The sequence below is a fragment of the Theropithecus gelada genome, chromosome 6 (assembly GCF_003255815.1).
Source record: "Theropithecus gelada isolate Dixy chromosome 6, Tgel_1.0, whole genome shotgun sequence".
Classification (NCBI taxonomy): domain Eukaryota; kingdom Metazoa; phylum Chordata; class Mammalia; order Primates; family Cercopithecidae; genus Theropithecus; species Theropithecus gelada.
Genome location: NC_037673.1, coordinates 107,144,536 through 107,171,787, shown reverse-complemented (window position 1 = coordinate 107,171,787; position 27,252 = coordinate 107,144,536). Strand labels below are relative to the sequence as shown.

Here is a 27,252-nt window from a genome sequence, read left to right as displayed (position 1 = left end):
CAATGTGTGGTTCTTCAATTAACTGAGAAGAGAATAAAAAAAAAAACCAACATTTATGGAAAATTTTGTTGAATTTTGAGACATTTACTAGGTGAATGTTCATTAAATTACTCAAGCAAAATCTTTCCAGAACCTTACTGGTATTATAATAACTAAAACATGCAAAAATTAGACCTGGAACTGCTTTTCTATTATGGATCTAGGCACATTGCTGCAAGGTAAGAATCATACAGAAAAGAGCTTAGGGTTGAAAGTGTTTTAAATCTAGATATTATAGGCATCCGAGATTTACCTAAGCAGAAGGTCACAGGATCAGAAATCCTTATTGTATGCCACATTACATTTTATTGATAGCAATAAAAGAATATGTATCAATTTTTAGCAGTAATTTCAAAAGTACTCCAAAACAAATATAGTTAATTTTGTTCATACAGAAGTGCATAAAAATCACCTGTGCTACTTACTGTTTGACTTTAAATCAAGCTAATGAGAACATTAAAAATTACATAGAACGAACTGGTACTCTTATGAAATATCTGTGTGAACTCATTCCAATGAATAAGAATAATGTTCATCATGTATTACATGCTTCCTATGTGCTGGGAAATATTTATTTTAATCTTTAGTAGGACACTCTGACCTAGATGCTCTTAAACCCATTTTAAAGATGAAGAAACAGATTGACAGATGTTCTATAACTTGTAAAGTCACACAATTAGTAAGTGGCAGAAGTGATCCTAAACTCAGTCTGCCTGGCACCACAGACCACAACATCACCCCACTACTACATAGCAATTTTTAAGGAGAGTCAGAATACCTAGAAATTATGATTTTTACACACTGAGATTAGATATCAGACTCAATACTAGGTATTTCAATGAGAGGTATGTATTTTACAGTTAGATTAATACAAGCTTTTCCAAGAGTTGAGCTACACAGTTAGAAACTTCATCCGAATTCTGAAGTTCAAATATCTGTTTCCAAAATTCTAGAGATACTATAAATTATTGGTGGAGCATAATTTTCTTAAATCTCAATCAGTTCTCCTTGAAAATAGGTCACATTTATAGTCTGACATGTGGTCATTTAGATACACTCTGAGGTATGTATTCCTAAGGAAGAAAGGTAAACTATAATTCATGTGAATTACTCCTGAAATAGAGACTCCATCATTATCATGATGTCATTCTTCAAAAGCTGGGATTCCATTTAACTCAGCAAAATTCAGTCCAGTTTGAAGTTTCCATCTGCTTAATTTGTTCAAATTTTGACACTTTCTCACATTTATTTTTTTCCTTTCATATAGTTTTAAGTTCATCATTTAACTTCAATAAAAAGGTTACATCTTGTTAACACACTGGTTGTTCCCACTAGCCATGTCTGTCAAAATCCTTTAAAGACCCAAGGTAACTTAATAAAATCTTTCTACTCTACTTCAAATATCACATACAGTGGATATACTGAAGAGCTGATGCATGAAAGAAAAAAGTTAGCTTTGTTTCCTTCACCCTTGATTCATGATTAACAAAGTTCAAAGTTAAATTTCCACTGATAATCACAAGCAAACTAGACAATATATACAAGATAATGTAGTTTGTATGGGGAACAAAAATTGCACTTAGGCCATCCCCACTAAAGAGGAGAGGATGAATGTCATGTCTAGGGAAATGATGACTTCTTCAGTACAAGAGTCACTAATACTAAGTGGAAAAAAAAAAGGAAACAAACAACCCAAAAGGCACTTCAATCCATTTTCTTCTCTTGTTTACAGTTAACACCATGAAAGCCTTATCCCCATTAATGACACAATCAGACAAATGGATATTGTTACAGGAAATATCCAGGGTTTTTTCAATACAATAAAAAGTTGGTTCAATTATCATTTTCTGTTTTCTGGCTCTTCAATACATTTATAACAGTGAGTCACTGATGTTTGTCATAACATTTAGAGAGTGCAAAATCTTAAAATGCTTTCTGAATAGCCAGAAGAAGTGTTCAGTTATGCAAACAGGATCTTAATGTTGAATTATATTTTTCCACAGACTTCTCATTATGAGAATGCTCATGTATCTGAAACGTTGAAATACCAGAATGAATGCTAATATACTACAGTAATTGTTTATTTTTGCCATATTTGATTTTCCTCTCTGCCCCAATCTGTGCATACACATACAATTTTTGTTGTTGTTGTTTAACTATTTGAAAGTAAATTGCAGATTTTATGATGCTGGCTGATATGTAATTTAATGCATTCCAGTTCTTTGAAACATAGCTCTCTATATATTAAACACATGATGCTATAACCATTTATAAAATAAATATTAACTTAAAATGTCTCATATTATAATTACCTGTTAATTTATCACAACGATATTAAGACAGATATTAAGACTAGATATTAAGACAACCTTAATACCTAGTTGTCTAAACATGACAATTCACTTTATGTTAATTGTCAGTGTTGACTCTGTCCTGCACCCAACCACCATAAGAGCTGGTGCCTTAGTCTGTATTCCTATGGATAAGTCAGAGCATTCATCTATTAAAACCCAGATATTTGAGTACTTAATGAAATCTCATTGATGCTCAGGGTTTTTATGGAAAAATACGTCTCTTTTTGCTAGTGTAAACTAAATTCTTCCTAATTATTTTATTAAGCTATGAGAGAAGACCTTGATATTGCCACAAAATGGAATTTGGGTAAACTCCCATGGAAAAATGTTCAGACAGATCCTGAGAAAGAAGATTCATGTTATCAAAAATTAACTGTAAAAGAGACTTTTAAAAGTCTCTCACTTTAAGTCTGAGACAGTCGGAGGAAATCTTTCTCAGACTTAAAAACATTTGTACATTAAATTATGATAAAATATAGATTATAGATAGGTAGAATTAAATCTCCCTCAAAAGAGGCATTATCCTAACTCCCAGTACCTCAGAATGTGACCTAATTTAGAAATTGTGTTGTTGCAGATACAATTAGTTTCATGAAGATTAGGTCATACTGGAGTACGGTGGGTCCCTAATCCAAGAGGACTGGTGTTTTTATAAGAAGAGAGAAATTTGGACAGGGATGTGCATAGAGGTAAGATGATATAAAGACACACAGGGAGAAGACTGCCATGTGACATTGTGAGAGGGAGCAGAGACCCCTCTTAGGGGACTGTCAGTCTCCCCTAGCCCCCCAGCATGGAGTTAAAGAAAAATTTTGAGTTCCTTCTAGGGAGATTTCAGCATCTAGCTAGCCCTGCAACCAGCAATTTAAAAAGTAAATATAAATAATCCACTAATTTAAAAGGTAATAATAGCTTAAACAATTGTCATTCAAGTAAGTTAGTGTCACAAGATGTTTGGTTCCTTATAGAAACTAAAGATAGCATCTCATATCCTTGAGTTGTTATTCAGAAACCTTGACCCTCACCAGATGAAAAATACCAACCACTGTCATGTAGACCTCAGATAAGGCGGAACTAAGAAGTGAACGCTGAGTACTGTCCTTATTCTAAATTTCTTCCTTGAAAGCCTGTAGAGAGTCATACCCAAAGGCTAGATCTTAACACTCCTTTCTTCTGACCCCAAGTTTTTAGACAAAATGTTGCTTCCTTAACCAACTGTAAATCAAAGAGTCTCAGAATCCACCTGTTTGTTAGCCTCTACTTAAAGATACTCCCACCTCCTTGGACCAAACCAATGTATAACCTCCATATATTGATTTATGATTTTGCCTGTTACTTCTCTTTTCCTGAAATGTACCGCTACCTTTTATAGTGTGCCCTTACTCATAAGCCATTGGGGAGTTTGGGCCTTAAGTGTGAGTTGCCTGATTCTCCTTGCTTGTCATCCAGCAATAAATGGCTCACTTTCTCTCACTGCAAGTCCTGGTGGGTGTGTGTGTGTGTGTGTGTGTGTGTGTGTGTGTTTGTTTTGCACACTGGGTGAGCTGACTCAAGTTTGGTTTAGTAACAGTTGGAGGCAGATATTAGAATGATGATCTATAAGTCAAGGAATGCCACAGATTTCTGGCTGTCACCAGAAGCTAGGAAAGAGGCATGGAACAGATCTTCCCTCAGAGCCCTAAGAAGGAACCAACCCTGCCAGCTCTTTGATTTTGGACTTCCAGCCTCCACAATTGTAAGAGAATAAATTTATGTTCTTTTAAGTCATCTAGTTTGTTGGACTAGCCCTAGAAAACCAAGATGGATGGAAATCGATAGATGATAGATAGATAGAAAAATAGATAGATAGATAGATAGATAGATAGATAGATAGATAGATAGATAGATACATACATACATACATACACAGACAGATATCTAGATAGATATATAGATAGACAGACAGACAGACAGACAAAGTTTCAAGGCTTAGGTCTAGTCATAAAATGAGGACAGAAGGAACCATCCATACCATCCACTGAAGTAATACAGTAGTCCCAAAGTTGTTAGTTGGATCACATAAAATTGCCATTTTTGAAGGACCAAAAATAAGTAAAAAATTGCATTAATAAAAGCAATTTTATGAGCCTAATAGATTACATAAATAATTCAAGGTTTCTGAACACCCCCCTTTTTTTCCTCAGGAGCAGATCCCTTGGCTGAATTATCTAAGAAAACATTTTCTCTACATCACTTTTCCTCTATAAATAGATTCTTAGGCTTCATTCATTTCCTTCAGACAAGGAAGTTTCAGTCTCCATGACCTATATGGAATGAAATGCTAGAGGCAACTGTTCTTTGAGGTTTTGTCTGCTATTTCTCTCGTTTACACATCTCTGTGCATGATTTATCCTAGGAGACAATACTGAGGATTCTATCTAATTCACATTCAAAGCTGAGGTTTCTCCAGGGCATTTTCTCTCATTCCATTTGGTACAGCAGTAACTGTTTGACAACATCTGCCTTACAGCACCACTCTGCAGCCCCATCTGACACTTCATTCTCATTCACATGCTCTTCCTGCCTGTCTTCTGAGGGAGATGTTTTCACAACAGCGAGAAGACAGTAAGGACGAACCAGAGCTGCACTTGCCCAACGTTAATGTACATCATGAACCCACCAAATGGCTTCACTGACCTCTTACTCCAATTTATCCAAAGACTTTTGACATAAGCCAATGATCTTTAAACCAGCCTGTTGTCCTTGGGGATTGTTGAGCATTCACATGTAATTTCTAAGTGTTGATTTCCTAGACTTTCATGTATCTCTTCCCCCTCAAAGTTTCCTCAACTATGAAAAACAAGTAGCCCTTCACACATTTTACTGACAATTTTTTAACCAACAAGAAATGGTACAAACAAGTCCTAAAACATCCTGTGTATGACCACTGCTAAAACATGCCATTTTACTTTCATAAGAAAGTAGATATTTAACAGGATTCTATTTCATAAAAGTTTTAATAATCCTTAGTTCAGATAGATTTTATGACTGTAAGAAACTAAATTAAGGGAAAATTCCAAATCTTATCCATCAAAAGATTCCTCTACATTCTGGAATAACTTAAATCATTGCCTACAACACACAGAAAATTCAGAATATAGAATTCATTAGTAGCAACTGCCATTCAAATTATTACCAACTTTCATTAAACTGTTTTTGTTATTTTGCTATGGCTTTAAATTCTAACAGATTGTTTAAAATGTCATTCTATTTCTATTTAGCTGAAAACCTTGTACTATTATGCTCTTCATTATACAAGATTCTGCACAATTTCCCTGTGCCAGACAATACATAAACAGCTGGTAATTTTAAGCTGCCTTGAGGAATAAAAATTCCTTGGCCTAAAAATGTATTTGACTTAAAAATTTATGATACTTCTCAGCATACTTTACAACTGGGTTTTCATATATATATATATATATATATAGGTTTTCATATATATATATTTCACATATTTGTTCACATGAAATTTGAAAAGGAATGTACTATAAAAGAATATCTTGTCTTTTTGTGGTTTTATGAGTAGAAACTGCATAAGAACACAAAATCCAAGCAGGGCATTAAAATGGCAAAATACTCTCTGAGGGTATAGACAGTATTACACAGGTGTTGGCATTTATATTTTGAACTCCTATCTACTGTGTTTCTTACTCATTAGAGACAAGCCTAAGTCACTTTTGCTTCTCAACTTACCTATGAATGTAGGGCAAAAGAAGCAATCCCCAAATAAAAACCTTCCTTTTCCAGGTACAAACTTCCAGATGAGCAGGTTCAGTCCCAGAAAAATTAACATTTGTTTAATTATACTCTACTGAAACAAGCGCAACATTTGAAAATCAAGGCAAATTAGAATCTGATGACTCCTTTAACAAATACATTTGTGCTTTATTTCAAATTCTTTTCAATAGCAAGCTTTTCTAATATTAAAAAGTGGTTTTAATATTTAAATATTGAAATTATTATACAGTGTGTATATATGTCTGTGTGTGTGTGTGTATATATATATATACACACACACATATATATATATATATATATATATATATATCCAAGAACATACCTGATATACAAAATAAGCTCTACCTGCCAATTCTAAATGTTTTTCCTTGCCAGACTTCTCCCCACAACCACATCCAAAGTGAGATCCAGTTGCTTTCAAAGACTCATGCAATTTCCACCAGACAACAACATATTTGGGTTGCACTCCCATAATCAAGAGTCAAACAAGTCATTTGCACACCGCAGCTCTCTGGCCCCTTTGTTCTTCAAATCAGGTTCTTGCCTTCTCCAGGTCACAGGCCCCTTAGAGATGCCATTATATAATGAAATAAACTTACTGTTTTCTTTAACACTTTGAGAGCATAAGGCTTCTGGGTCCCCTTCTGTTTGCATCTGTACACAATGGATGTAGCACCCCTTGAGGGGGAAAAAGACAAAAAGAAAATGTTATGCTTTGGACATGAATTAAAGGGGAAAGCTTGAAAATAAGTGTCTCTTGCAATAACCCACATAACTGACAAGTGCTTATTATAAGTTCTATTATAGGACCAGCCCCAGCTGTCAACAGTACTTTTTTTAAAATCACAATTGAATATAGTTTGCTCAGAAAATTCTAGGTTTTCTAGCTTGCTCTTTTCCTTCTGCCTTATTGCTATACAAGTAACATACCTAGGGCTACTGCATTGAGAAGGCTCTGAAATAAATTAGGTCTTCAGATGAATGTTGTTTCTGAAGGAAACCCACCCAATTTCAGAATCCCAGAGCCTGCCTAAAGGTACATGTCTGGAATAAAACAAACCATATGAATTCAGGGAGAGGGTTTAAGTTTAGCACTCTATATAGTCTGCACTTTCACAATGTGGCAAGGGAGCTGGGACATCCCTCCTACTTTTTAATGTGTAGAGGAGATGGTAATATGTAAAGGAGATGGTAAGAAGACACTCAATAACTATTTTCATATATGTACAGGGTTATTAATAAGAAAGCATTAAAAAGCAGGACAACGTGGTCCAAATGCTCCAAACACCACATGAGAAGTAAAAGAGTAAAAGAGAGATAAAAGAGAAATATAGACCAAACAGGCTTACACTTCAACTTCAGAAAGAGAACTTCTAGAAACAGCTTAAGATCAGTAAACTTGTCAGACTTTGAAGATTAGGACAAAGGACTTCTTATAATATACTCAGTCCCATGGTCCTGAAATTCCAAGTGAGCACAAAGAATTATAAAAATAAAACACATTTCCAGCTATCTAAAGGTGACAAATTTTTAACAGAGCCAACAGAAGTCAAAGACTGGTGTGTTGTAAATGCAAATAGTTAAAAATATTAACATTTATTTTTAAAACCTTGGTAAGGTATGACATATACACAAAGTAATAAAGCGTTTAAGAAATAGAATAAATGAAAATAATATAAAATTGATTTCCTTATTTTAAATTGTTTTAAAAGGTAACTAAGGCAAAAATATCAAATTTTTTTAAAGTTAAAAATGCATTGTTTTCTAGCATGTGTAAAAATAAAATGTATGACAACAACAGCACAAATGATGGAAGGAAGAAATTGGGAAATACTGTTGTTAAATCCTTATGCTACATGTCTGGTAGTCTAATATTATTTAAATATAGACTGATTAAAGACGCATATTATGTAACCTAGGGCAATGACAGAAATAATTCTTTAAAAGAAAAATCAATAATAATTCAATAATGGAGCTAAAATGAAATATTCAAGAATGGATTGCAAAGGAGCAAAATCAAAATAATAGATTTAAAAAATAAAACGGCTAACAATGTGGTGGTTTTTATTCTAATCATATAATTACATTAAATGTAAACCTTATAAACTGCTAATTAAAACTTAAAGAGCAGGTTGGATCAAAAAAATCAAGACCAAACTGTATGCTGTGTACAAGAAACTCATTTTAAATATATAGGTATAAATAAAATAAAATAAAATATATAGGCATAAATAAAATAAAATAAATAAAATGATATATTAGGTTGGTGCAAACCTGGCAAAAGAGATACTACACAAACCCACCATAAGAAAGCTTATTAATATCAGACTAAGTAAATTTTAGCAAAAGGATAAAGGGGGACATTAATTATGAAGGGGTCAACTATGCAAAACAAAATAAATATGAATATGTGTACACCTAACAACAGGGTTTCAAAATACATGAAAGAAAATCTTATAAAACTAAAAGGAGAAATAAAAAAATCCATAAATACACTTGGAAACTTCAATACACTGTCTCAGCACTTGATAGGAAAAACAGACAAACTCTCATCAAGGATTACAGAACAACAGAACAGCCCTACCAACTAAATTATACTAAGTGACATTTAGAAAAAAAACTCTACACCTAAACATCAGAATACATATTCTCTTCGAAGTTGTAGGACTCACACACTTCATTTACAGTCTTACTATAAAACTACAGTAATCTAGAGAGTGGTATTGAAGAAAGAATAGACATGAATACAAATGAAATGTCTTTTGCATGTGTTTTATATAGGTAGATAAAGTTGCAAATGAAATAAAGAACAGTTGTCATATTTGAGATAAGGCATTGGATTAGGGTAGAGGTGAAGGAAAATAATAAAGTGATTAAGAACATAGCTCAACAATTACTAGCTACATGACCACATGCAAGTTACATGACCTCTTTGTGCCCTCAGCGTTCCCATCTGTAAAATGGAAAAAATAACATTACCTATCTCATGAATTGTTGTAGAGTAAATGTGTTAATCTATTTAAAGCATTTAGAGTGATGTTCGGCACAGTAAGGCCTATAAAAGCATTTACTCTAATCGTTATATACTTCTATATTTTTATAATTTTTAAAATAAAATACTCATATTCTTCATGTAATTCCTTGTGTATTCCTACTGTAATTTTATTTTTATTTTTACTTTTTTTAAAAAAAGGATACAAAAATAGTCCTACACATATATGACGGATTAGTTTCTGACAAAGGTAAAAAGGCAATTTGGTGACAAAAAAAGATAGCTTTTCTAAAAACTAGTGCTTGAATGACCAGATATCCATATGCAAAAAGATAAAAACAAAATTTATCCATACCTCACATCTTATATTTAAAAAATTACTCAAAATGGATCACAGAGAGAAATGCAAAACCAGGAACTATAAAATTTCTTTTAAAAAACAGAAAAAAAGGATTGTGATCTTTAGTTAGGCAATGATTTCTTAGATACAAAACCAAAAATACAATAAATGAAAGAACAAGTAAATAAACTGAACTTCACTTAAGAGTGTCCGCTTTTTGAAAATGCAGGAGAAAATATTTATGAATCACATATCTTAAAAGGACTTCTATCTGGAATATATAAAGAACTCTCAAAACTCGATAAGAAAATAATACATTAAAAATGGGCAAAATATCGGAACACACACAACCGATAGTACAGAAATGTAAAGGGTCTTAAGAGACTAGAATGAACAAATGAATACATCAACAAATCGGATGACCTAGAAAAAATGAATAAATTCCTAGATACATACAACCTACCAAGACTGAATAATGAAGAAATAGAAAATCTGAACAGACCAATAATGAGTAAAAAGATTGAAATCGTAATAGTTTCCCATCAAAAAAAGAAAAGAAAAGAAAAAAAAGAAGGCTGGCCCTAAAGCCTTCACTGCTGAATTTTACCAAACATTTAAAAACCTAATACCAATCCTTCTCAAACTCTTTCAAAAACTGAAGAGGAGGGAATACTTTCAAATAAATTTTATGAGGCCACCATTACCCTGATATCAAAGCAAGACAAGACCACTATAAGAAAAGAAAATATCCCTGATGAACATAGATACAAAAATCCTCAACAAAATACTAGCAAACTGAATTCAACAGCACATTGAAAGGCTTATTCACCATGGTCAAATGATATTTATCCTTGGGATGCAAAAGTAAACATATTCAAATAATTAATTGTGATATACCACACTAACGAAATGAAAGGCAAATCATATGATCATCTCAATAGATGTAGAAAAAGCATTTGACAAAATTTAACATCTATTAATGATAAAAATCTCTCAAAAAGTACATATAGAAAGAATGTATCTCAATATAATAAAGGCCATATATGACAATTCCACAGCTAATATGCTCAATGGTAAAAAGTTGAAAGCTGTTCCTCCAAAATCATGAACAAAACATGGATTCTCACTCTCAATAGAAACCCTAGCCAGAGCAATTAGGCAAGGCAAAGAAATAAAAGGAATCTGAATCAAAAAGGAGTAAGTTAAACTGTCCCTATTTTCAGGTGATATGATTATATACACAAAAACCCTTGAAAACTTCACCAAAATATAGTTAGAAATAATAAATGAATTCAGTAAATTTGCAGGATACAAAATCAACATTAAAAAATCAGCTGAGTTTCTATTTATGGATAACAAGCTGTCCAAAAAAGAAATCAAGAAAATAATTCCATTTACAATAGATGGAGATATAAAATACTTAGAAATAAATTTAAACAAAGAAGTGAAAGATCTGTATACTGAAAACTATAAACATTTGTAAAAGAAATTGAAGAAGACACAAATAAATGAAAAGTTATCCTGTGTTCATGAATTGAAAGAATCAATATTGTTAAAATGTCCATATTACCCAATCTACAGATTCAATATAATCCCTATCAAAATTCCAATAACATTGTTCACACAAATAAAAAAAATTCCAAAATTCCTGTGGAATCACAAACGACCCCAAATAGTCAAAGTAATCTTGAGCAAAAAGAACAAAGATAGAAACTTTGCACTACCTGATTTCAAAATCTACAAAGCTATAGTAATCAAAATGGCATGGTACTGGCATAAAAATAAACACATAGAGCAATGGAACAAATAGAGATCCCTGAAATAAATCCACACATTTATGGCCAATTGGTTTTTGACAAAGATGCCAAGAACACGTAAAGTGGAAGGAATATTTTCATCAATAAATGGTGCTAGGAAAACTGGACATCAACATGCAAAAGAATGAAATAAGACGCTTATCTCACACTATTTACAAAAATCAACTCAAAATGAAGTAAATACAAATATAATACCTGAAATTGTAAAACTACTACGCGAAAACATAGGAAGAAAGCGCTATAACACTGGTCTGGGAAATAATTTTTTGGATATGACCTCAAAGGCACAATTAACAAAAGCAAAAATAGATAACTGAAATTATATCAAACTAAAAAGCTCCTGCACAGCCAAGGAGACAATCAACAGAATAAAGAGACAACCTACAGAATGGGAGAAAATATGTTTAAACCATACATCTGATAAGGGGTTAATATCCAAAATATATAAGGAACTCAAACACCTCAATAGTAAGAAACTAAATAACTCTATTAAAACATGGGCAAAGCATATGGCTTAAAGCAATCTTAGAGTCAATACTATTCCTATCAAACTACTAACATCATTTTTCACAGAATTACAAAATAAGTATTCTAAAATTCATATGCATTCAAAAAAGAGCCTGAATAGCCAAAGTAAAAAGAACAAAGCCAGAGGCATCACATTACTGGACTTCAAAATATGCTACAAGGATACAGTAACCAAAAAAGCATAGTACTGGTATAAAAACAGACACAATATACCAATGGAACAGAATGTAGAACCCAGAAATAAAGCCACACACCTACAGCCATCAGATCTTCAACAAATTCGACAAAAGCAAGCAATGGGAAAAGTTCTACTTATTCAATAAATGGTACTAGAATAGCTGGCTAGCTATATGGAGAAGAATGAAACTAGACCCTCACTATATAGTGATATACAAAAGTTAACTCAAAATGGATTAAAGATTTAGATGTAAGACCTCAAGCTATAAGAATCCTAGAAGAAAATCAAGGAACCATCTTTCTGGACACTGGCCTTGGCAAAGAACATTTGCCTATGTCCTCAAAAGAAGTTGCAACAAAAACAAAAATTGACAAATGGGACCTAATTAAACTAAAGAGTTTCTGCACAGCAAAATGAAGTATCTAAAGTATCAACAGAGTTAACAGACAACCTACAACCACCAGAGGCTTGGAGTGGAGAGATTGGGGAGATATGATGTTAGTCAAAGGATACAAATGTTTAATTACCAGGAGGAACAAATTCAAGAGCTCTTGATAATATAGTTAATAATAATATATTGTATCTTGAAAATTACTGAGTAGTTCTTAAGTATTTACACCATTAAAAATGAGGTAATTCATATGTTAATTAGCTTGATTTAGTCGTTCCACAAGGTATACATATTTTAGAACATCATATTTACACTATAAAAATATATAATTGTTATTTCCAATGAAAAATGATTCGACCATATACTTCACCAAAGAAAATGTATGGCTGGCAAATAAGAACATGGAAAGATCCTCAGCATCATTAGTCATTAGGGAAATGGAAACTAAAATTACATGAAGATGCAATTACACACTGTGAAAGTTGGTTACACAAACTGATTATCCTTTTCATACCCAACTAAAACAGTCTAGAGGCAGCAGGGCAAGGTATTTGGGACACATAACATTGCTCCAAAAACGTAATTCTTTACAAGTCTGGCTGCTGAAACTGCCTGTTGTAACTAGAGACCAGTCTTCTTTGTAACTACTACAACTTTAGTACTAATGTGGCCCACTGCTGTCACTCACTGATCAGAGCTTACCAGTTCCCCAGAACCTTACTAATGCCAATGACCTTTCTCAAAAAGCAATATATAACATTTCTCCTTTTTATACAACCTCCAACCTCTTCGTTGTTCTTCTGACATATTGAAGACCACCTAGTCTGAATGTTATGCCCCAAACTGCAATTCTTTCTTCTCAAGTAAAACATTAAATTTAGAGATTTGTCTCTATATTTTTATTGTGACTTCAACAACACTTATTTGAATGACCTAAAAAATAAAAATAAAAAAGGCTGGCAAGGATGCAAAGCAATTGAAACTCTCACACATCACTGGTAAGAATACAAAATGGTACAGCCACTTTCAAAAACAGCTTGACAATGTTTTATAAAGTTAAGCGTATCATATGACTTATGTATGTCACTTCTAGGTATTTACTCAAGTAAGATCAAAACAATGTTCACTCATAAACTTGAACCTGAATTTTCACAGCAGCTTTATGAGTAATCACCAAAAGCTAGAAACAATTTCAATATTCCTCAACTGCGAAGTGGATTAACAATTTGTGATACATCCATATGGTGAAATTCTACCTAGAAATAAAAAAGGAATTAATGAGGGTACACAAAACAACTTGGTTGAATCTCATTTATAATATTCTCACAGGTTGGAGAGGGATTGACTACAAAGTAGTAGAGCGGAATTTTTTTCACATGATAGAACTATTTTATATCTTGACTGTTACGGTGTTTACACAACTATATACGATTGTCAAAACAAGTAAAACTGCAATAAAATAGGTGAAATTTACTGTATAGAAATTATGGTTCAATGAAAATACAGTAAAAAATACTTTCTAAAAGAACTATATTGTTTAAAAATATTAAAAACCACATCACCAAAATGTAGCTTATAGCATTCAACCCATTCTATGTTCATTTAACAGTAATTGGTGAAATTTTAAAAAAAGAAAAAATATGAGAAAGATTTTCAAACAGAAGAAAACTAAAAATCTAATTTTCATTCTTATGGAAAATAAAATCAAAAAATTAATATTGTTCAAAAATTCACATAAAAGAATATTAAATGGCATCCATTTCTTAATTTCCTCATCACATTCAATTAACCTATCAATAATTTCTATACATAAATCATTGTCATAGCAAAGCTTTTTAAGAAACAATGAACAAATATTTTGACTGATCAACTTCAGGAAACAAGTATACTAGAAATAAGTTTTTAAAGGCAAGAAAGAATAAGCTAAAAGAAGAAAACAGCCTAAACATATGTGGAAATAACAATTCAACAGTTTCTCAAAAACATAACCTATATTATTAATTGAAATTAAATAGTTGACTTAAGTATGTAAATGTAATCTTAGAAAGCAATCACATTTTCAGTATGTTCATATAAAAATAAAAACTATTTTGCCATAAAACATATTAACAGTTAACTTTTAATACAGAAAGAACATCTTGTACAGTGTTGCATGTTCATTTCAAAATAGAATAAAGAGAGAACCGCCACAAAACTGCTTGAGATTCAAAAGAAGCAAGGAGATTATAGATTAGAGGATATTATATTTATGGAGTCATTCAACTGAAAAAAATAAAAATAAAGCTTTACTGTTCATGTCTATCCATTTATAACATATTCTTTAGCAAAAAGACCAAAGAATTACAGAAATTATTCCAGTTATAATTTTTTCTGCCATGCATGAATTTGATGAGAAATGAAACTTATACTCTGAGCCTGATTTCTACTGCTTTCTTTTACATTAGTTTTCTTTAATGGGAATTCTACAAAAATTATTTTTGAGCTCTAGTTTTGTCTAATATGGTTAGCTGTTTATTTAAGAAAATTTTAAAAGCAAAAAGTTAAAAACATAGACCACCATATTTTTCATTACACAAAGAGAGACCTGTCAAACCTGTTTGTAAAATCACATGCAGTATTTGTACATTATAACTGCAATACTATGTATAAACTATAATATGTGTACAAATATACAAAATATATACAAATACAAAATATATATTATATCCCCACACATTGTTCTGTAAAGCTATTAAGATAGCTGGCACCGTGTGCCAAACTTATGGATGTGGGGGTGTCGGGGGAGCTCCAGAAATAATATTTATTTTCCTGAGTATGTTTCAAGTATAAAGCCCATTGCTACCACATTTAGGACTACGTAGTATAGAAAGGGGTTCTTCATCTATCAGTTGACCTTAACATGCTCCTCACACCTAATTCATATGGAATAACTATTTCCTTTCTTTTTCTCCCATAATCTCACCATTTTTTCTTCCTCTCTTCTTTCTTGCTTTAAAGAAAGATAAATTGGTTTAATTTTATTTTTTCCTCCAAAAAACAACACAGGAGTGTTGACGTAACTGTTCACCCACTAGCTGAGAAATAGATACCCAAATGAATTCAAAGGGCCAAGTACAGATCAAATCTGATTCAAAATGGAATTATGAAGACTGGGTTCACATTAATATTTTTAGGAATGAAGATGAGATTGCACAAAGTTCAGACAATTTAGCATCAGGGGCATTATCCTATTAAGGGAGGTTATAAATCAGAAATTGTCTCTTCTATAAGAGGACATAGTGGGATGTTTGTGATTATTTGAGGGAAGCATTAAAGTGTGATTTCCCTTGCCAACAAGTCTACAATGTGCTCTTTGCAAATGCAAGCGAACTTCAGATATGGAATCTCTTATCACATAGAAGTCTGGAAGTACTGCTGACTACTCTGTTTCTCGGCTTCAGCTGGATCCCTGCAATGATATGCTTCATGGCAATGTAAAAGTGACTTTGCTGAGTTTATTAGGTCATGTAAGCTATTAAAGAGTTTCATTTTTTTTTTTAATGGGAGGTGTCTTGAGATGAAACCAAAAAATCTTGTTATCTTTTTCTAATGTTGAAGATGCTTGGTTATAAAATGTAGTTATGTCAAAATATTAATCATTTTTTAACATTTCAATAGATTTAATTTTATTCTTTTGTTTTTTGCATTTGATTTTTAAAGTTTTTGTTTTCAGTTTATGTGCTGACTGGAAAGATCCTCTTAATGCTCACTAGGAAAAAGGTTTGAAAGCAAAGCTGTGATTTAAAAGAAGTGTCAATCATAGGTTGAAAATATAATGTGTGCAACTCTACATATCATCATATTTCTCTTACATGATTGGCTTGCTATTATTTAATAAGCTCTTCTATTCACTGACTTTTAGGTTACATGAATTATTAAAGAAAACTGGTTATATCCTCAAAATTGATTCTTCTTAGTGGTGAAAGTGTGTCATATTAAAGAGCAGGAACCTAAAAAAGTCAAAATCTGCAAGCATTTAATATCAGCATACATCTTGGCCCATTCTTGGGACAGCTTTTCATTGTTTCAGTCTCTATCTCTGTCAGCCTGCAACTCATCAATGCTCTTCAACACTAGAATGCTTCAGGATGTTCTTTGGTCACCAAGAGGGAAAAAAAATCTGAACCTTAAAATCAACAAAGAACAGGAGGAAAGCTACTTAATTGATTTAATTAGTGATTTGACATTTTCAATCTACAACATGAAGAATGGCTAACCTTTAGAATTTAAAAGTTGCCATTTAGATCTGGAGGTTTCCCAAATCAGTTAAATATTACACTCCTAAAACAAATCTCAAGTATATCATGTCAAGGAATGATACTAAACTCCAGATGTTAAGAAAAGGCCAAGCCCAAGGTTTTGATAAGCTTGGCATCAGTCTGTCCATAACTGCACTCTTTCTTATCGAGTTCATTTACTTGCTTAATCCTGCAGAGAGCAAGGGTAAGTACCTCACTTCAGTCTTCTCATGTCCTCCTACTTGATGCCTTACATCCACTCTTCTGGCTGTCTCCCAGATAGAGTCCTCATTTGTTGTTTCAGCCTCATGTCAGCTTATTCTACAGTCACTGTCTTACAGGTATCATTCCTGACCTATACACCCTTTTTCAAGACCTTACATTGGCAACTACTAACTCTTCAACTCTGATCAACTCAAACTATGAATTTTTATATTCTCTACTTTGTGGCTCCAGTTTCTCAAAACCTTGCTTGCCTGCTGAACAATTTCCTTAAGTTGTTGTCTAACAGCACCCAGTTGTGACTTTGGCCCTAGTGCTTGGATCTCCATAAGCATTGGCTTAAATATGGCTCCTCTTATTTCAGACATTTAATAAAACTCCTGCCTTAAGATAAAGTAAAAGCTTAAGCAGCTCTGGAATCCAAATCCTGAATTTTCGCTATGACAAGGTAAAGCAAAAACAGCCTCAAATGATCAGATAGCTTAAGTATTGGTTCTCAATCACAAAGTGATACATCAATAACAATAAAACTATGGAATAAAGGGTCTTAATAACTCTTACCAGTTTTCTTTGCTTCAAAATATTTTATGCATCATATTGTTAGCTATTAGTATCAACTAATCAAACGTCTTGTGAAAAGTTTATTTTCCTTATTTTCTGTGAGTGGGTGTGTGCACATGCATGTAGCACACAGAACTGAATTTTTCATCAACCATTTAATGTTGTAATACATGAATGAAGACAGCTATTGTTCTTTTTTCAACTTTTATCCTCCATTCCCAGTCCTGTTTACCATCTACTATGTTTAATGTGTATCTACACAATTCCATCTCCATACCTTCAATTATGCTTATTAATATTAATAAGCAATATATACCACTGTTTCTATACACTATTTAGATTTTATAGAAGTGTTACTATACCATATATCTTAGTCCTCAATTGGCATTTTTTCACTGAACATGATGTTCTTGAGATCTAGTATTGCTGATTAACATAGTTCTTAGTAAGTCCTCTTAATTGCTGCCACTCAACAAATATACCACATTTTATTTGTTCAGTATGACTTCAATGGACACTTCGGTTTTTAACTACTTCAAGCCAAAATTTAATGAATCTTCTTTCCTCTAAGTCTTTCCACAATGTAGTTATAATTTTCTAATGAGCCTGCAATTTTTCCTGCTGTCTATGGGAAATCTTTTTAATTGGGAAGTAAAAGCACCAACGTTGTAATCCCTGAAGTCAGGCATACCACCAAAATGCACTAGACCAGCAGCTCACAGAAATCTCACCCTACATCTTTATGCTTGCATTCTCAAATAGAATCAAGGATACAATGTAATTAATTTTGAAGTACTAGAAAAGTTATTTCATTGTAGGGAGCACTGTCCTCAAGGCTGAGGTTAAGAATTGTAAGAAAATGATGCTTAAATTGCCTGGGTGTGAGCAATATTTAGTCATATATTTAAAAGCAGCAGAAATCACTGATCATTTTTAAAATCGAGTTAAATTTCATTAAATGAAAATTTATTAGGCACTGTGCTAGGCACTTTATGGGATTATAAGGATGGTTCTGGCCCCTAATGAACTTAAAACATAATATGAAAATAAGAAAAAAACCTATAAATAAATATATAATTTTCTAAGTAGGTTAAATACTAAGATCAAAACCATGGAACTCTGGGTAGCACAAATTTATAATTTATTGTCAAGGCTGTATGTTTTTGAGATTAGGATTAATTGATTATGTCAAAACCATATACATAAATCAGGACTATCCTTGGCAAACAGAGATCTGTAGTCCCCCTACTATTGGGGACTAAAAAGGAGGGAGAAAACTGGGGAGCCCTCTTGTAGGAGGGCGAATTTAAGTGGGTCTTCAAGGTGGATAGGGACTAACATAGGCAAAAGAATAGACTGGTAGGTGTTCCACAGAAATGATCTTACTCAAGCCTCAATGTTCAACTTCTGGAAAAACTGTCAAATAGTTTTTCAATGTGGTTGTATCATTTTCATTCCCACAAGCAGGGTATGAGAGTTCTAGTTGCTCCACATCTTCATCACATTTGGAAATGTCAATTATTTTAGTTTTTGCTATTTTAGTGGGTATGAGGTGATGTCCTATTGTGGTTTTAATTTACATTTCCATGAATAATGATGTTGAGTACTTTTGCAGGGACTTATATGTAATTCATTCATCTTCTTTTGTGAAGCATTTTGGTCTTTTGCCCATTTAAAAAAATATGACTTTGTTTTTATTATTTTTACGAGTTTTTAAAAAATTCCAGACACAAGATTATTTGTTATAAATGTGTATTGTAAAATTTCTCCCAGTCAATAGTTTGCTTTGTTATTGTTCTTAATGGTGTCTTTTGATCATCATAATCTTTAAATTTTTAGATCTAAATTTAACAGTTCTTTTATAGTGAGTGCTTTTTGTGTTCTAAGAAATCATTGCTCATCCTCAAGTCATAAAGATATTATCCTAGTTTTCTTCTAGTAGTTTTCTAGTTTTAACTTTTATGTTTATGTATATGACATATCTTGAATTATTTTTTGTTTGTGGTATAAGGCATGTATCAAGGTATATTTTTCCCACGTATTTATGTAGTTGTTACAGCACCTTTAACTGAAAAGATTTTCTTTCCCCATTGCACTGCCTCAGTACTTTTGCCAAAAATCCACTGACTATTGATCTATGGATCTGTGTCTGGACTCTATTCTTTCTATTGTTATGCCAATGCCTCACTACTCTGATTTCTGTAGTTTTACAGTACAGTTATCTATGGGGGATTGGTGTTCCCAGATCCACCGTTGACACCAAACTCCATGGATGCTCAAATCCCTTACATAAAATGGTATAGTATTTGCATATAATCTATGCACATTCCCCTTTATACTTTAAATCATCTCTAGATTACTTGTAATTTGGGGTATTCTGGTTATTTTACTTTTCCTTGTAACATTTAGAATCAACTCATTGATGTTTACCAAAAACAACAACAACAACAACAACAACAAAAAAACAGAAAAACAAAGATCCTACTAGGATTTTCATTAGGATTGTATTGAATCTATAGATCAATTTGGAGAAAACTGACATCTTAATATTGAGTCCTCCAATCCATTTACATTGTATATCACTCCATTTAGGTTTCCTCTGATTTCTCAGCAATATTTTGAAGTTTTCCTAGTAAATGTCTTTTATGTCTTTTGTTAAAGTTACTGTTCATTGCTTTTTATTTCCTGATGTAATTGTAATAATATTTTAGAATTTTCTTTTATGGGTGTTTGCTTCTAATATATATAAATACAATTTATTTTTGTATGGTGACATTTATCTTACAACCTTGCCAAATTAACTTATTAGTCTACTAGAGTTTTTTATTTGTTTGGTTTTTTTTTGGGGGGGGGTAGAATCGTGAGGATTTCTACCAAAAAAATAGCTTTTATCTGAATAAATAGTTTTGCTTCATATTTTGCCTTTTTCTTGTCCAACTGCACTAGCTTGGACCTCAAATATAATATTCTATTTAAGAGTGGGAGCAGATATCCTTGCCTTATTCCTGATCTTAAGGTAAAAGCACTCAGTTTTTCATCACTAAAAATGACAGTAGCTATAGTTTTTTCATAGATGTGGTTTGCCAAATTAAGAAAGTTCCCTTTCTTTCTTACTTTGCTGAGAGGTTTATTTTTCTTTTTTAATTATGAATGGACAGTGAATGTTGTCAAATACTTAATCTACCTTTATTGAGATGACTGTATGGTTTTTTTCTCATTAATATCTAAATGTGGCTACTTCCACTAATCAAGTAGCTAATGTTAAGCTCACCTTATCCTTGGGATAATCCCCACTTGCTGATGATGTATTATTTATATTTCTGGGTTCTATTTGCTAATAATTATAAAAGGACTTTTACACCCATGAAAAAATAAAACCATGAGGGACAAATCTATAATTTTATTTTCTCTTAAATATTTATAAAATAATGTGGTATTAGTGTTATGCTGTTCTCATAAAAAAATCGGACTTTTTTAAAAAATTTTCTGCAAAAGTCTGTGCAATATTGGCACTATTTACTTCTTAAGGCTTTTGTAGAATTCACCAGTGAAAATATCTGGGCTCTGGAGTCTTCTTTTGAGGAAGACTTTTAATAGAAAATATATTTACTTAACAGATGTAAGGTTATTTCTATTTTTATTTCTTATGTCACTTTTGGAAGGTTGAATCATTTTAGAAAATTTTTCATTTAATTTGTTGAATGTATCAGCCCAAAATTGTTATTTGTTCATAATATCTTTTCAATATCCATAGGGTTTATAGAGATATTCCTTTCTATTCCTAATATTGGACTTTGGTTTTTTTTGCTTGTTTTCTTTACCAGTCTTGCTAGAGGTTTGTAAATTTCATTAATCATGTCAAAGGGCCAACCTTTAGCATTTTAAATTTTTCCCATTATTTGCTTTCAATTTTATTGACTTCTACGTTATCTTTTTCCCTCTTTTCTACTTCCTTTGAAATTGAATTGCATCTCTCTTCTTTTATATCTATTTGGCTTCTTAATGTAGAAATGTAGTTCATTAATTGTAAATCTTTTTTAAAAACACTCAATGCTAAAATTTTCCTTTAAACACTACTTTAGCTGTATCCCACAAATTTTGATATGTTGTATTTGAAATACCATTTAGTTGAAAATATTTACCAGATCTCCTTTAATTATTTTCTTTATCCCATGGCTTTATCCCATGGTTTGCTCATCAGAGTGAACAGGCAATCTACAGAACGGGAGAACATTTTTGCAATCTATCCATCTAACAAAGGTCTAATATACAGAATCTACAAGGAACTTAAACAAATTTACAAGAAAATAAAACAACCCCATCAAAAAGTGGGCAAAGGATATGAATGGATATTTCTCAAAAGAAGACATTTATGTGGCCAAGAAACAGGAAAAAAAGCTCATCATCACCGGTCATTAGAGAAATGCAAATCAAAACCACAATGAGACACCATCTCATGCCAGTTAGAATGGTAATTATTAAAAAGTCAGGAAAATGGTGATTATAAAAAAGACAGATGCTTGCGAGGCTGTGGAGAAATAGGAACACTTTTACACTGTTGATGAGAGTGTAAATTAGTTCAACCATTGTGGAAGATAGTGTGGCAATTCCTCAAGGATCTAGAACCAGAAATACCATTTGACCCAGCAATCCTATTACTGGGTATTATACCCAAAGGATTATAAATCACTCTGCTATAAAGACACATGCACATGTATGTTTACTGCAGGACTATTTACAATAGCAAAGACTTGGAACCAACCCAAATGCCCATCAATGATAGATTGGATAAAGAAAATGTGGCATACATACACATACACACACACACACACACACACACACACACATATACACCACGGAATACAACACAGTAATAAAAAAAGGATGAGTTCATGTCCTTTGCAGGGACACGGATGAAGCTCGAAGCTATCATTCTCAGCAAACTAACACAGGAACAGAAAACCGAACAGCACATGTTCTCATTCATAAGTGGGAGTTGAATGATGAGAACACAAAGACACAGGGAGGGGAACATCAACCACTAGGGCCTGCTCAGGGGTTGGGGGAAGGGAAGGGAGAGCATTAGGCAAATATCTAATGCACACAGGGCTTAAAACCTAGATGACGGGTTGATAGGTGTAGCACACCACCATGGCACATGCATACCTGTGTAACAAACCTGCATGTTCTGCACATGAATCCCAGAACTCAAAGTAAGATAAGAAAAAAAAAATACCAACTATAAAGTGGGAAATTTTAGAGATGTGTATTATGTTTCAATACATGATCTATTTTGAAGAACTGCTTATGTGTTCTCAAAAAGGATTATATTTTACAGTTACTTAATATGATGTTCTGTAGTGTCAATTAAGTCAAGGTGATTGGTAATATTCAAATCATGTATATTCTTTATTTTTTGTTCACTCGTTCACGTGTTAAAATCTCTAGCTTTGTGAATCTATTTCTCTCTTCTCCTTCAATTTTTGCCTTATCTGTTACTAGTTGCACATACATTTAGAATTATGACTTTCTGATGTATTAAACTAGTTAAATCATTATGAAATGCCCCTTCATTTCTGGCAATGCATTTTTAATTGAAGTTTGTTTTACATCATACTAAAAATAGCATGAACTATTTTATCATCAGTTAAATATAAAAAACAACTTTCTTATATTTAGAATTTGAATATTTCTTTTAATATCCTTTTATTTTCATTCTATTTGTCTTTATATTTAAAGTGCATCTCCTATAGATAATATTGAAACTTCTTTCAATGTATCAATTTCTGCCTTTGGAGTATTTAGTTCATTTATATTTAATATTATTTGTGATATAAATAGGTTTAAGTTATCCGTATTATTTTAAAAAATGGTTTCATTTGTTCTACTTTCCTGCTATCATTTGGATTATTTTATTATTTTTGAATCTTCTACCTTATCGATTCTCTTGGTCTTTAAGGGATATCTTATTATTTTGTTAGTGGTTGTCCTCAAGATTTTAGCATATATCTTATCTTACTTTTCTCAGTTTACACTGTAAAATATAAACATCTCAAAACAGTAATTCCATTTAACCACCTCCTCTTCCTTTCCTATCTTTTGGACTGTTATTATCCTATATTTTACTGCAGTGACTTGATTTTGCTTTAAATGATCAATTTTCTTAAAAGATACTAAGGGCAGAATAAAAATGTGTCTCTAATATTGCCTATATTCTATTTCCCATGCTCTTCATTGACTTCTATAAATCTGAACTTATATTTAGTGTTATTTTCCCTCAAATTAAAAAGTTTGTTTGGCATTACTTGTGGTTTATGTGCTGACAATAGATTCTCTCGGTTTTCATTTATTTTTAAATGTCTATTTTAGTCTCATTTTGAGACATATTTTAACGAGATATACAATTCTGGGAAGACAGGTTTTTATTTTATTTTTTTCTCTGGAACTTTGAAGGTGTTGTTCCATTGTCTTCTGGTCTCCATTTTTTTTCAAATGGGAAATTAGTCATCATTCATATTCACTGTTCTCTTATATACAGATGCTCCTTGACTTATAATAGGGTCCCAATAAACCCACTGTATATCAAAAATATCATAAGTGGAAAATGCATTTAATGCTGGCAACACAGCCAATGGTCCTCAATTTACAAGTGCCTTGACTTGTGATTTTTTGATTTTACAAGAGTGCAAACATGATACACATTTAGTAGAAATCATCAATTTGCTATGGGATTTTGCTCTGATAAACCCATCATAAAGTAAAAAAATCGTAAGTATAGGACTGTCTGTATATCATATCTTTGTTTCACGGTTCCTTTTAAGATTTTCTCTTTATCTTTGGTTTCTGGCTTTTGAGGATATACCTACCTTTCGTTCTCTTTGCGTTTACCATGTTTGTTATTCAAAAAGCTTCTTGAATCTGTAATGTTCTTTATCAACTTTGGAAAATGTTTTCCTATTATATCTGTAAACATTTATTTCTGCCCATTTATCTCTCCCCACTCCCTCTGAGACATATATTCCATTTATGATAGCCTTCTTGATACTTTCCCACAAGTCGTTAAGACTGTTCCTTTTTACCAACTGGCTTTTCTCCCTATGCTTCAGATTGGATAATTTCTGCTGATTTGTCTTCAAGTTCACTGACAATTTCTTCTGCAGCCCTTAATCCATTCTTAAGCTTACTCATTGTAAATTTCACATGATGTACTTTTCAATTCTAAAATTCCCGTTAGGCTCTTTTACATCGTTTCCATTTCTGTGCTGAAATATTCTCTCTGTTTATTTACTATGCCCATATTTTGCTTCACGTTCTTGAATATATTAATAATTACAACAGTTGTTTTATAGTCTTTATCTGCTAATCCCAACATCTGAATTATTTCCAAGTCTATTTTATTGACTCCCCTTACACCCACCCCACCCTGATTCTACGTCACAATTTCTTGCTTCTTTGAATGTCTAGTAATTTCTTAAATTGTGTGATAGACATTTTTAAATGATACACACTAAGGAGTCTGGATTATATTATCTACTTTTAAACAGAGATGACCTTTTTTTTAGTAGCAGGCAGTTACATTGCTGATGAATCCTTTTGATCCTATCAAGTTTGGTTTTATTTATTAGGATAAAACTGTTTGAATTTTGATATTGATTCTGTGTCATGGTCCTTGCTCTCTAGGACGTGATCCTTCCTATTTAAGTGTGATCGTTTTGAGGTCTCAAACAAATACCCGAGGTGCTCAGCAATGTTTCTACACCCTGGCCTAGCCAGAGATCTAATGTCTTCCAGTTGTACATGCCTACCTATCCTCAGAGATCTCTGTTACCTCTCAGCTTCTCCACAGTTGTTTCTGCTTCGCCTCAAAAAATCTCATCATTCATTGTCCCAGTTAGAGAATCCAGGTGAATATGGTACTCACCTGTGTTTCCCTTCTCTCAATGATCACAGCCCTTTGTTGCCCATTTCTCAATGCCTGAAAACAACTGTCTTATAACTATAGTCCGGGTTGGTTGTAGAAGAAGGGCAAGTGTAGTACCTTTGATTCTCACAAGCAGAAGTCTTTCCTCACAGTTTTACTTTTTATCACCTTATTGAATTTGATTGAGACACGATTGTTACAGAAGAGAAAATAATATGTTTATTCTTTATGCATTTATTAAGAGTAAATTGCAAATGTTGACAAAATTTGTGACTGAAGGAGATTAACAAATGATAAATCTATTTAAGGGCAGAATTAAGAAATTTCCCTTTGGTGTTCCAGGCAGCTTTTTAAACATCAACAGCATCTGTTATTGTTTCTGGAGAAGAAAAGGATTTTGAGGCATGAGATATAATTATATTATGTCAAAACACTGCACTCAAGAATTTTTCCTGTTGAATAGATGATCAGACATATTTTAGGACAAAATAACTACCCATTTTAGATCACAGGCCTTGAGACTATACCCACTGCTGTTTCTAAAGGATTCATGTGGCTGAGAGCTATACCAGATGGCTAATACAGACATGGAAGAGATTTCACATCTCCCAGCTGTGACTTAGGCTTGTCAGTGACATTCAGTAATATTTAGCATTTAATATTAAGAAACTGTATGAATTAAAAGTCACTAAAATTACTCCTTCAACAAGAGGCTAAGCAGAGGCAAGGTTGGTGGCTTATCTAGCACATAGATGTGTTTTGTTTGGCCTGAACAGGGTTTTTTAAAAATGCTGAATGTTTTGCCAACATTTAAAAATTGGGAGATTTCACCAAAATTCAGATTTCCAGCTTCTCTTGAATACAGCAACACTAACTCCTTTTTGTGTCCAGCAGCATTGGTGAGACCTGAGCAGCAACTTTTTTGAGAGCCGGCAGCTTCACACATTTATACCATCTCCCAGCTCCTGTTGACATATACACTTGCCTCCTCTAACCTCATGAACACCCAGGAAGTGGGAGTTCCTGGTAACCAAAGCAGAGAAATGTTGAAAAGCTCACTTCCAGGGGTGTAGGTAGGATTATCAATTATTAGAGCTTATTTCATGTCACCTCTTTACAATTCAGTCTAGTGGTTAGGAGTCCATGATTATTCCATTTCACAAATCAGACAATGTTGGTATTAGGAAATGACATTATGCTACAATCACTACAAAAGAGAAAAGCTAAAACCAATTTAACTATGACAGCCCATAGTATGGCTGCAGGATGCATCTTGATTGCACAGATGTTAAAATGTGAAAGACCACGCACTTTAGTATCAATTAAAAATGGCAATATTTGCTGGGTGCAGTGGCTCACGCCTGTAATCCCAGCACTTTGGGAGGCCGAGATGGGTGGATCACCTGAAGTCTGGAGTTCGAGACCAGTCTGACCAACATGATGAAACTCCGCCTCTACTAAAAATACAAAAGTAGCTGGGCATGGATGCTTGCCTGTAATCCCAGCTACTTGGGAGACTGAGGCAGGAGAATAACTTGAACCAGGGAGGCAGAGGTTGTAGTGAGCCGAGATCGTGCCATTGCACTCCAGCCTAGGCAATGAGCAAAACTCCATCTCAAAAACAAACAAACAACAAAAAAAGGCAATATTATATATGAATAGTATTACACATTAACACTAAGTTACAAATTAATTTCAGTTTCTATCATTCCTGTTTCCACTCCATAGCCTTTTAAATAGGCTCCAGGCCTCTAGCCTTATTCCCCTTTAGTCTTCCTCCTTTCTACTATTGGAACAATCCTTCTAGAATGGAAATCTGACCATGACCCTCCCCTATGCTCACTATCCCCATGAT

The 27,252-nt window shown here is 32.9% G+C and overlaps 1 protein-coding gene across 3 annotated transcripts in view; it reads right to left on the bottom strand.

Annotated features, from left to right (window-relative positions):
• CAMK4 (calcium/calmodulin dependent protein kinase IV) overlaps positions 1–27,252 on the bottom strand; it is a 261,081-nt gene that overhangs the window by 138,187 nt on the left and 95,642 nt on the right. For all 3 annotated transcript variants that reach the window (XM_025387906.1, XM_025387907.1, XM_025387908.1), the window contains one exon: positions 6,770–6,848. In XM_025387906.1, the coding sequence (XP_025243691.1) occupies positions 6,770–6,848 (79 nt within the window). The remainder of the gene's footprint in view (positions 1–6,769; positions 6,849–27,252) is intronic.